Consider the following 12665-nt stretch of genomic DNA (forward strand, 5'->3'; position numbering starts at 1 on the left):
TGGCATATCAAGCTGATTGATATGAAAAGTTTACGTTGAATTATAAATGATCGAATGCAAGAGCTGTTTCAGTGATAATACTTTGCTAAATACATATCTGTGGAATGATTCTTTGTTTTTCAATATGTTCAAAGCAGACTTTGTAGTAAAATGAAGTTCAAGGTAACTTCACTATTGTAGATTATATCATATAAGTACAATGGAGACTGTCCATTGCTCATAGTGACTATATTATTTCTTCGGCAGATTCGGGTATTCAAAATAATGGCTTTACTGGTACAACTGATCTTCCCAAGGACAGCCCTAAAGATCTAGACAGTGTTCCCATTGCTGACCATGTGTATAGCAATATTAAAAGGCCAGCTCCGATAGCTGTCAAACAGCTAGAGAGCTTCATGAAGAATTGTGGAAAGACTACTAGTTCTATCGAGGAACAGTTTCAGGTTAGCTTTACCATTTTTCATTTTTTTTAAAGCGTTCTGAATAACCTGTCAAATGGAGATGCCAAATTTTATCATCAAATTGTACATATTTGTAAAGCCATTTAGATAAGACCTTTCAAATTCCCTTAAAGTAACAAGCCATGTTACTTAACTAACTTTACCGAAGAATAATCTTGCTTATCAGCTAACCTTATCAACTAAAAAGACTTTAAATGCATTGAACACTTAGTTTAGGTAATATATCTTAACACTGCATTCATGATAACGTTTTTCTTTTAATTTCGATTCTTAGTTATTCAAAAGTGATAAGCAACATCCTTCTGATGTGGGAGAGAAAGAAGAAAATAAACAGAAGAACAGATTTAGAAACATGATTGCTTGTACGTATGAAACTAAACAAAGTAATATTTTTCCGAAGAACGATAAACATTCCCTGATTATTGTCACGTAAAACAAATACAAAGCGAGGCAAGAGTTTGGGAGTAGGTTATGTTAAAATAATTTACCACTAGTTGGAAAAGAAAAGTTGGAATTGCTAAGTAACTAAAATAATTCATTTGTGCCAATTTGGTAGAAGGTGATATTGAAGTTTCTTATTTAAGTATGAATTAATAAACATACATTTACCAGTTTAGAACTATTTTTTTTCAATGGACACATAAATGGAGTTAATTACAACAAATGAACATCAATACAATCTACTTCTTCAGTTACTGTGATTATTCAAAATTTGCATTGTGTCTTGTATTACCAACCCGCATCCCATAGGTAATTAATGGTATAGTATTAAATCTTATTATTACTTATTAAATAACACTTATTAAATATTAAACTTAACATGCAATGTTCACAATTATCCATTTAGATGATCATTCCAGAGTTGTTTTGCAAAAACTAGATGATGATCCTGATTCAGATTACTACAACGGTAACTACATCAAGGTAAATATATGGGGTATATATAAGGTATTTATTGTCCAATTAATCGGAGAGAAAGAAGAGCATGTGTTTGTTTATAGAAATATTATAGAAAGACTTCGATTTCCTATAAATATCTTTATTGTTTCTATACAATTATTAATAAAAGGGTTTATTTAAATATATATAGGTATTGCTAATTCTATTTATCTTATTATCATTAAATGTTCATGAGATTGACTACAATATGTTAAACAGAAAGTAAACGTTCATCGTTCTAAATAAACATTACGAGATTTAAGTTCATACAAAACCATGATAACTGTTCAGTTTTGTGGGTTAGACTAATAAGTATGTGTTCAGTTCTGTTGTGTAAGTTAGCTTCAAAAGAATGCAGTAAATATCAAATTTTCATGAGCGGAACTGCAAATGAAGCCCACCTTTTGCTTAGGAATGCATGCTTCTGGATTCTCTTGATTAATTGTTGCAAATGCTGAGCTTTGTAGAAATTTGTAAAGATGGCTCTGCCAGTTGTCTGATTTCTAACATTAGAACATAAAAAAGGCAGATATTGGTATAGGAGTCTTGCGACTAAAGTAGGCTACTTCCTTACGAACCACACAGGCTAGACTCTATTTAGATTTCAACATTATTCACGTTCTATAGGGATTCGTTAGAGTTAGCATATACTTTTATAGAAATTTTGTTACATAATATTGTACATAGAAATAATTCAATGTAATTTCCTTTCAGTTGTTCCTTCATTTTTAGTGAGAGAATTTATTTTTTATTTCTATACTTTAGTAGTAGTTTTTTAGTAATTAATACTTTAGAAATCGTATAGATTTTCTATTATGCTGATAGATGTTTTATATAAATTCTACAGACAATGATATATATTTCTATTGGATATCTTAGATCTATAGACTTTCTAGTATTTGTATTATATTGTTAAAATCTGTTTGGAGTTCAGATTATGAATTGAACTAACCTAGATGTGAATAATGACATTGTCTTAAAAAAAATTACCAATAAAAGACAAAAGTTCTACTTCGCCATGGTTGTAAAATGCATACGTCAGGTAAAGATTATGATTCATGATGTTTTTAAATGTGTTTATACTTTTCATTTCTTTATAGAATGCGAAAGACGAGATCGGGTTTATTGCTTGTCAAGGTATGGTTTCGGATATTAGTGTTATTTTCTATGGTAACCTTGAGAGACGAATACTTGCTAATATATTATCGTGCTAACATTTGCTCAATGGCTAAGCAATGCGTTTGGCTGATCTCGAACTGAATTCATTTTTTACGAAGTATAGAGTCCATATTTGAGTTTGATCATAGATATATTCTTAATTTATAGAATATTACGTAGGCTATTCTGCCAAGTATTTGTCTACTTAAAAAAATATCATTAAATATGGTTAACCAGTACATAGTTAAGCTTTTAATATTGCGACTATTATAACCCATTTCCTTCCTGCAGGACCAAACACTGCTTCGCTCAATGACTTCTGGAGAATGATCTGGCAGGAGAAAGTATCGAATTTAGTCATGCTGACAAATCTCATAGAGAAGGGAAAGGTACTTGTTGTTGTTAATTTAACAATAAAATTTACGATGATAAAGTAAGAAATATTACTTCAGTAGCTGGTCATCGTTATGAACCACATTGTATTCTAAAGAGTTCATGTGAGTACAACAATATTCTGAAAAAAAATATACGCCATGACATGTTGCTTTGTACGTCTAAGGTAGAGCCCTCTTGGTATCCATGCAAGTCTAGGAGGACGCAGCTACAACCGCAGTGCATACACTATTGGTTTCGGAGTGATGATGCACAAACTAGTTTTATCCAAACGTATTCCTGTGGAAAGATGTGTTTGTAACGCGGCCAGCTACGAGGATACTTGAATATTATTCATTAAGGTCAATTTGAGACATTAAAGCGCTTTGCATTCAGCATGAAAAATTCAGCTAGTTTTGATCATCAGTATTACCAGAGGTGCCACTGTTCTCAGTATTACCTCTTAAAAGCTTATATTCATGGAACATTTAAGTGAATAGAGAGAAGTTACTGCTCTGTTAGTTATTGCAATTATAGACCATTAAAATTCGTTATATATTTCTCTGTTTCTTATTCCAAATTTCCATAGGATCGCTGCTTGCAATACTGGCCAGATTCAATTGGAAGCGTCAAATCGTTTGGTGAGATCAAAATAAAATTGCAGAAAAAAGAGCAATATGCTGACTTTGTTATGAGAGAACTGGATGTCACATTTGTAAGTACACCAAATAATACAGGAAAATATGTTTTCATATGAAAAAAATTGCTTCATCGAATGATCGATTGGTTACTTTAATTCTTTTTATTGTTATTTGTCAGATCTGTTACACCATTTAAAGACATCTTATTTCATTCTCCACATCTTCCGTTCACTTCCCCACTTACCGTATAATATCAGGGGACGGCAGTATATACCCGTCTGGTCTGAACTATGACTGTTGATTCATTGTATTTTTCTACACATATGTTTGGAATGTGGCAATTAAAAAAGATTGGTTTGAAAACAAGTATATTCGATAGTTTCACAATAGTTTCCTTGCAAGTATCTTCTACTAAATATCAACTATAAATTGGTTTGCAGGGAGATGTCAAAAGAAAAATTCGTAATTGGCATTATGTCACTTGGCCAGACATGAATGTACCTTATCAGGCAACTTCATTGATCCGCTTCTCTAAGAAAGTGAAGAGTTATCAAACAGTGACTAAGGCTCCTTTATTGGTTCACTGCAGGTAAGAATAATTCGCTTTTTGTGTTGTAAAGTATTGCTGCATGTAGGGTTAGTACTTGCTGTGGTTCACAGAGAAGCCCAACAGTATGAATCGACCTGTTTCTTGTTTGTTTACTGCCTGTAGCTGTATCCTCTTTCTGTACGCACTCTGACCTTCTTTACGACCTTTTAGTACCACTTGACGCAGAAAATATCAACATCTCTGACATTCGCGCGTGTTGGGTTTCCCTGATGTATAGGGATACTCTTTGGTGGTTTGTTATTGTATGCTTGATTTCAACATGGAATATTTCAGTTCAAGATAAATGTTTCCTAACAATCACTTTCTATTTAAATCTTACCTATAATTACGTGCTGGTAAATGTGTTAAGTATTATCCTTCTTTTTTTTTGCTGTTGCGCACGTTAAGGAAGGATATGCAAACTATTTTGAGGTGATTTGAAGCAATTGATGATTTTATACTTTTGTGGGCCATTTATCATGATACTCAAATCTGAAACTGAGATTAGTATACATAGAATTTCATATACATTTAAAGCCAGGTTGAGATCACATTACATAATAAATGAAAATCTAATGCAGTGTGTAAAATGGTACCTTGTTTTCTGGTATCCTACTGGCAGGCCAACGGGTTTAAACATTTTTTTTTTCGATTAAGTGAGTGCTTACAAGAAGAAGGAAAAATGACCAAATGTCCAATAGTCTAATCAACTTAATGGTTTTTAGTTGCTCTCTTAGTCAAAGTCGAGGCTATATGGTGTGCGTGTGTCTAAACTAATATAGTAAGTATGCATAATTTATCCGTTATGTAGCGCCGGTGTCGGACGAACTGGTACTTTCATCGCACTCTGCTCTCTGATGGATGTCATCGAAACGGAGGAACAGATCGATATCTTTGGTTTTGTAGAAACAATGAGAGAAGACAGGATCATGATGATACAAACTGCGGTGAGAATTGATTACGCTCCTCTGTTTGGCTTGGCTTGGTTCATCACTGATGATGATACTGATGTGGAGAAGAAAAATTTAGTACTGAATGCTAATAGGTTCTGGATATTTTCATGTAATCGAATAAAGAAACCAGCAAGGTACATATGACAATGAACATGCGAATATTACTAAATGTTCTCTCTGTCTATTTTGCTGTCAGTTCCTTCCAATTAAATTGAATAATGCATTTCTTGTCGTGTATTGTATGTTGGCTGCTATACGTTTTGATGTAAAACTATTAAGAAATAACAGGTTTTTTTTATCCTTGACATTTTAACAGAAACAATTTAAGTTTCTACATGACTGTCTCTTAGAGTTTTACTTGAGTGGTGACACAGACATTCCACTGGACAAAGTTGCTTCATTTGATGTGGAAGCTAACCAGGATAGGCTCATCCATGAATTCAAGGTACGTAACACTGGTTAAGGAGATACCGAACTGACTGGAGTAGTATTTTGATACGAGAAATTGAGTAGGGAATTGATGGAACATTTCTTACAGTACTGTGACTATGTTGCCTAACCCGTACTACCTTTGGATAGAAATAACGATCAGAATGTATAACAAAGAACGTACGTTGCCCAACTGCACGTCAACTTTTTTTTCTGAATTGTCAATGTAGGAATAAGAAACAAATTGCACAGTTATATTGTAATGATAAGTTTGATTCCGTTGAAATGTCATTATATTTAAACTTGACAGCCATGTTAGCAAGCAAAACTTGTTAAAAGCCTATCTCTGTTTTGATGTTACAATGCGTCATTTAGACATTCTGTCTACCTCAATATGATATTACACTTACCTATATCATTAACATAAAATTTAGAATAAACAATGGAATAAGCTTTTATATAAGAATGCCTACTCTCTACAAAAACATGTGTATTCCACTAAGTTATACTTAATTTTGTCTACTATAGCTTTTAGCCAAGCTTGACAAATTGTCAAAGACTGCCCACAAAGCCACTCCAGAGGAGGCTACAAGGTGTAGATTTCCGTCAATGGTTCCTGGTAGGTTAAACGATTGCATAATGTATGTAATCTGCTTATTAACGCCATTTGTCAATTATCGATTATTATGATTAATATATTCGTTGATTTTCCATATATGTATTATTTACACGCTGAAGACGTAATTTTAATTAAGAAGGTTAAGAGCGAAAATGATACTATGTTGTGAAAATGTGTTTTTTATCTGAATTTTATAGTGGAAAACAAACGACCTTTCATACAAAGTCAGGGCAAGACTAGCTCTACCAACTACATCAATGCCTGTCTTACTATGGTGAGGTTCTTTATTTAATGCACAAACCTTAAAGTGACCTTGAAATGCAATGTTTATTCAGTAGTTTGTATTGTATAAAAATAAAGGATAATGTTTGTAAGGAACATCTCATACCGGCAGTAGTCTGCATATAGTGCATTTATTCCACAAGTGTTGCTCTGCCTATCAACTATCTGTTAAGTTAACAAATCAATTAGAGAATATCCAGCCTACTTAGTATGTAGGTAAAATCAATGATATAATTAATATTTAAATCTCTTAAAAAGTATGTCTAAGACCTTTTAAATATTTATAAAATCGTTAACTCTTTAACTGTTATTTCCAACAGTCTCACAACAAAGAAAAAGCGTTCATTGCCACGCAATCCCCGTTGCCGTCAACTGTTGAAGATTTCTGGAGACTAATATACGATTGGAAGTGTCCTCTGATTGTAATGCTGAACCAGCTGGATCCGAAAGACGAAGTAAGAACAGAAAGTATCTTTGATTTAGATTAGCACATGAAAGCTGAACTAATTACAACGGTAACTATGAAGTAATAGCCAAATCTCCGAGAGAATTGGCTTATTTATTAGTTTCTCGTCGTAAGTTTCTTCAGGCTATCTTCAGATAACACAGCAATCATAAATACGACTACGCGAAGACTAAAGGAACCGAATACTTCACAGTAACGTTTAGCTTTTAACTCTAGAGTTGTATGCACAAAAAGAGCGATCTTCAAACCTAAGAAAACGTCTTTATAACCTATCGACATCTTATACAAAAAGAATACTCATGACGTGATCTCATGAGTGAGTTGAAAGTCTCGGTACTCGTTAACCGAATTTAAACTTCCATCTTTTCGGCTTACGGCAATAAAAGCTCAGTGAAAAGGACAACATTCTATGCAGAGTTATCTGTTGTTAACAATTTTGAGCTGAATAAACTTTGCTAGATTTTTAACGAGTCCGTGGATTCTACAAACGTCAGTCAAAGCGTGCAAGTCCCGCCCAACAGATCACGCGCCAATCAAATTTCTCTTTTGTTTACGAAAGTAAAGCCTAGGATCACTTTCACTTTCGTGACTCGTCTGGCTAAGGTCCCTTCTCTTGAATATATCTTTCTCACCGTCTCAACGATGTAGCTTGCGATATTAGTCATTTTCTTCCATTGAATGAAAAGGTGTTTTCAGACGTTTCTCTCCGTGGAATTGTAAAAGGTGGACGATACGAGTATTAGACAGCATGTGTAGACTATTTTGTTTACATTTGTATATAAAGAACATGCTGACATAGGAGGTCGCAGTAATTTTACGGTAAATCGTTCTAGCCATTAGGGCAACAAAAAAGAAATGTCTTTCTCTCGATTGCCACAGCTTTTGTCCATTAAACCCACCTGATCAAAGTGCACTTAGAATAAGAAACAATCAATCTACTTCGGAAGTTTGTTTTCCGAAATTCATCAGCAAACAGGTATTGATACTTTTAGCAGGTGTTTAGCTAGTTGCTTGACATATCACTATCTGGTATTACTTATACCTTGCAGAAAATGAGTTGGACATTTTCAAGGCGTTCAAGATTAAAGCCGATTATTATGAGATAAATAAATTCATTGTTTCTTCCAGACTTGCTGTAAATACTGGCCAGATAACGGATCTTCTGAATTTGGTCACATAACTGTAGACCTCAAAGAAAAGCAAGATTGTGGTTTATATGAATATTGTATGTTCAACCTAAGCCATGCATATTCACAGGTCAGTATAACAGAGTAATGTCAGTGAAAATTGAGTTTTCTGTAATATCAATGGCATCATAATCATCCAGCGATGTGTATAGCGAGTATGATTGCGCAATCACTGTCTCCGTGCGCTAATCTTTATGATAAGTAGTTTGTAACTGCAACATAATTAACAACAGCTTTAAAACTGTTAAACGTCATAACCCAATATATGATTTACCTTTGTAAATGAAATGAAATATGTAGTTCGTAAATGAAACTGGCCTTTTCATACTTCTTAATTGAAAATCATTGTTCTAGCAAATTTATTCACGAGTTAAGTATGCCAAACATATTACAAAGTTGCTTTATGTGTTGTATACCTGAAATGTATCCTCATGATTGCAGAGAGTTCTTCCTGTCCACCACATGTTGCTTAAGTCATGGGATCATGGCAGTAATGTTACAACACTGATTAAAGCGATGGAGAAATTACAAGGAGATTTCAACATGGAAGAACCTAGAGTAGTGCACTGCATGTGAGTATGAAACGGCACAACGTACATATATATAGGTCAGTACACTTAAATAGGCTGAACCTACCTCTGTCGACAGTGATGTATGTTCACATTTAAAATAATTGCTGGTTTCATGACTATTAAGTTAGCAGAATTATAGATATAATTATGTTATTTGCAGCAAACATAAGAAGGTATATGTATTCGACAAAATACAATAACTCCCTACTTCCTTGCAATGTTTGATTGTGTTTTATTCTCGTTGGTAAAACCCCTTGCGTTTATTTTTGATGTAGAAAATTGTGAGCATTTGGGTTTACTTCTTCACAGTGTTGTTATTGAAATAGGGATAAAGTTTATTGTTTATTAACATGTTTGTCCATATTTCCATAACCAATAGCTTTTAACATCACAGAAGGAACTCCATAAAGCATAATAACGACGTAAATAATTTTCAAAAAGCTGCTCCTTTCCTCGAATCACATTAATATCCTCACATAGCAGGATAACATTTCAGCCGATACTATGAGTATTAGCAAAATTATATATTGATGTTACAGAAACTGTTTTCTGTAAAGACTTCAGAGAAAACGTAATAAAAAATGCTTCCCAAAGGCTTATTTATTTAAATTACCAGTGAGCCTTAACAGTTCAACTTTAAAACATCAGAACGTGCAGTTACTTGGAGGATAAAGTTTCCATCTAAATCAATTATCTCTTATAGTCCATGGTTAGTGAATTCCAGACCAAAAGTCTTTTTTTTTATCATATGTTACTTTATGACAATTTAAAGTAATGTGGGTTTTTCACCATACGTAGATTGATCACAGCAGTTAAGAAGTATTGCAAAACCACTATAATGTTGCAATATAAGTTTCCTCTCCGAACGTATAAACGTATTTCGAATGCAAGGCCTATGCTAACTACGGGCACATCCAAATATTTGAATTTTGTGAAGTGAAATTACCTCTGAGATTGCCCACTGAAGATCACGAGTTACTTAGGAAGGAAATACACACTACTCATGATCATAGTGTATCGAAAATAAAACACTTTAATAAAAAGTTACTCAGAATAGAGCCTGTGAACGAACACCAACCACTCACATACCCAGTCCCTTCACATCGAGACTGCAATTGTATGCACGTCTAATGATTATCACGAGTCTCTTGGAAAGGGAATAATTAATACATATGATCTTAACCAAAGAGCGCCCAGTCAAGCAAGTGCAGACCAATATTTTAAAGGTAGATTTAGGATCTTCTGAATGCGCTTCTATCAAATACTCCTCCAGTCTACTTAATGAGTTTTTAATTTAACTTGTCTTCAAAATAATGAGGCCAAATTTAATAAATACACAATTTATCATTTACAAAGTAACTGACATTCATAAAGACCGACAGTTCAGAAGCTATAGATAGCGACCCAATGGTTCGGTTGCGAAGACTTTTCCAAGGTTAGCGAGATAGTTTCAGAACTTTTCGAGGAATTTTACATTTTGTTTAGCAGTCTAGGCTATAGCGATCGCTGTGCAAAACTTACAAAAAAGTAAACTACACTGTCGAGTTATCGAGTTAACGTTGGTACTAAAATGTAACATGTGTACCAGGATTGTAAGTAGATTAAACAATTCCTTTATCAAAAATATTATAATGTTATATTAATAACAAACATTAGACAGGGAAGGTAAGACCGGGCGGTGATGATGGATGGGTCGGGCAAAATGTGAAATTATGTTGGGTGTGTCGTGGTCTATAGGGTTGCGGACCACTGATATAGACAATTCTTTTCAAAGCTGTTAACAGTCATTTGTATCAACCTGCTCAACTAAATTTAAGCTAACACCACCTATATGACATATGTGATTTATGGCGTAATTTCAATACATTATGACAACATCTACAGTTCCAGTGATGCAGATTCTTCCGTTACAACAAAATGAAAACTTATATCAGTAAATGAAACATAAACCAGACGTTTTCCATTATTCAGTACTTGTATATTTACAGTATCTATAAAAAGCCGATTTTTTTTATGAATTCCCCTTTCTTTAATATTGAATGAAACAGAGGCGTACTCCCTGGTTAAACGAAAGAAAATGTAGCTTCTTACTTGCCCCCTGGCAGAAAAATGGCTATACAGGGATTGCCACCAGCTATATAGGGGCTGGATAACTCAGTTGTTAAATCGCTGAGCTTGTGACCAAGGTCAAAGGTTCGAACCCCGTTGTGGCCATGAACGTCATTGCTATCCCCCCCCCCAAAAAAAAAAAAAATCTCGGGCTGGCCAGAAATAATGGTTTTCTTTGCCTTCCTAATAATAACACTTCCTCATAATAGTTGGCTTTTTTTGGAGAAAACTCTATGAATTATTGAATTCGTCAAAGAACCAGATGTATCCTCAACTCAAACGATGACGTAATTGAGAAATAATGAGTATGCCGTACAGTTTTCTAGTTTACATTTACGATATACTGTATTCTTCTGCTTGTTACTCTTTATTCCTTTTTTTTTATAAGAATTGTTCTTGATCTTCTGCCTCTCCGTGCAAACACAACTTCCCACAAAACCCCACACAAAAGAAAAATGCATTCCATGCACACAACAACTTCAGGGTACTCTTTCTGGTGAAAGTCTATATAATATCTATTGGATACAGAACGATGCCATAGTATTACCAATCAAGATTGGGATTGTTATAGGCATCATACGGTGCTTTCATGCTGTAGTAAAACTAAAACGTTTCCCTTGAAATATCCTTATGACTGGATATGTTCAGCATTGTCGAAGTATCTACGAATATAACCGCAAACGTATGTACATTAAGGTACTATACTCATTAACCATTTTCTTTGAAATCATTCTACAGAAATGGTGCTGGTCGGACTGGAATCTTCCTTGCAGTAAAGTCCGAAATGGAAAGGATTAGGATGGAAAACAAAGTTGATTTATTCAACACAGTTCGACAGCTGAGAGGGAGCAACCATAGCATGGTTCTTTCAAAGGTTGGTTTATGTGTTGCTGTTAGCAGTGTATTCCACCATACTGAATACACTGGCTCCAATTCGAGTACGGGTACTCGTTGTTATAAATGGAAAATAGTATCCTTTCAGTTTTATGACTCAAACAACTTTTCATTCGAGGTTATTCGCTACCACTTGTCATATGCGTACAGTTTAGACTAGCGCTCAGAATGTCCTCCACAGACATAATGCATACCTCGTTCATCCCTTACTGGAAACGGGATTCCCTTCACGTATCATCAAATTGCGGATTTGAAGTGTTATTGAAAAAGGTATTTTGTGGTTTGAAAATTGAACAAAATGTATTTTTTTAGCAAATATCGTTAACAATGACTACATTGATGAACAGGGGTGCCTTTCCCTAATGCAGATGAGGGTACAACAAGTACACGCTTGCCTCGTAACACACTTAACACTCGTAGAATGAAAAGGCTTAGTAAAAGCCGGTGTCATTTTACGATCATCACTGGAATATAGTCCAAATTTCCTGTCTTTGTGATACACTTTGCTCAACTTCTTTGCAGTAACATGATCTGATGCAAAATTTTCAAATATATCCAAAACTTTATCTTGATTATTTTTTTTTTAATTTCCAATTGTTTGGATGTGCTATACCAATGTAACTTTGAAATACTATGCAGTACATGTTATGTATCTCATTTTGTTCACAGGATGATTACGGCCTTTGTCACCACCTTCTCAAGGAAGATAATCCACAAGAACCAGAATATGCCAACATATAGAAAAGAACACAGAGTTGTAGCCTTCCCTTCACGTATCATCAAATTGCGGATATGAAGTGTTATTGAAAAAGGTATTTTGTGGTTTGAAAATTGAACAAAATGTATTTTTTTAGCAAATATCGTTAACAATGACTACATTGATGAACAGGGGTGCCTTTCCCTAATGCAGATGAGGGTACAACAAGTACACGCTTGCCTCGTAACACACTTAACACTCGTAGAATGAAAAGGCTTAGTAAAAGTCGGTGTCATT

General features: G+C 34.3%; 1 protein-coding gene across 4 annotated transcripts in view; it reads left to right on the forward strand.

Moving 5' to 3' along the window:
- The window catches only part of LOC139984368 (receptor-type tyrosine-protein phosphatase S-like), a 55185-nt gene that overhangs the window by 39629 nt on the left and 2891 nt on the right, over positions 1-12665 (forward strand). For 3 of the 4 annotated variants that reach the window (XM_071998269.1, XM_071998276.1, XM_071998261.1), the window contains 16 exons: positions 247-443; positions 736-823; positions 1309-1385; positions 2501-2537; positions 2850-2947; positions 3520-3645; positions 4012-4160; positions 4972-5107; positions 5430-5558; positions 6071-6161; positions 6359-6435; positions 6764-6898; positions 8038-8166; positions 8538-8668; positions 11516-11651; positions 12341-12483. In XM_071998269.1, the coding sequence (XP_071854370.1) occupies positions 247-443; positions 736-823; positions 1309-1385; positions 2501-2537; positions 2850-2947; positions 3520-3645; positions 4012-4160; positions 4972-5107; positions 5430-5558; positions 6071-6161; positions 6359-6435; positions 6764-6898; positions 8038-8166; positions 8538-8668; positions 11516-11651; positions 12341-12412 (1808 nt within the window). In that variant the 3' untranslated portion in view covers positions 12413-12483. Of the gene's footprint in view, positions 1-246; positions 444-735; positions 824-1308; positions 1386-2500; positions 2538-2849; positions 2948-3519; positions 3646-4011; positions 4161-4971; positions 5108-5429; positions 5559-6070; positions 6162-6358; positions 6436-6763; positions 6899-8037; positions 8167-8537; positions 8669-11515; positions 11652-12340; positions 12484-12665 lie in introns of those variants that run through there. The other variant, XM_071998284.1, reaches the window with a different exon arrangement.

Source organism: Apostichopus japonicus, chromosome 2, assembly GCF_037975245.1.
Source record: "Apostichopus japonicus isolate 1M-3 chromosome 2, ASM3797524v1, whole genome shotgun sequence".
NCBI classification, from domain to species: domain Eukaryota; kingdom Metazoa; phylum Echinodermata; class Holothuroidea; order Aspidochirotida; family Stichopodidae; genus Apostichopus; species Apostichopus japonicus.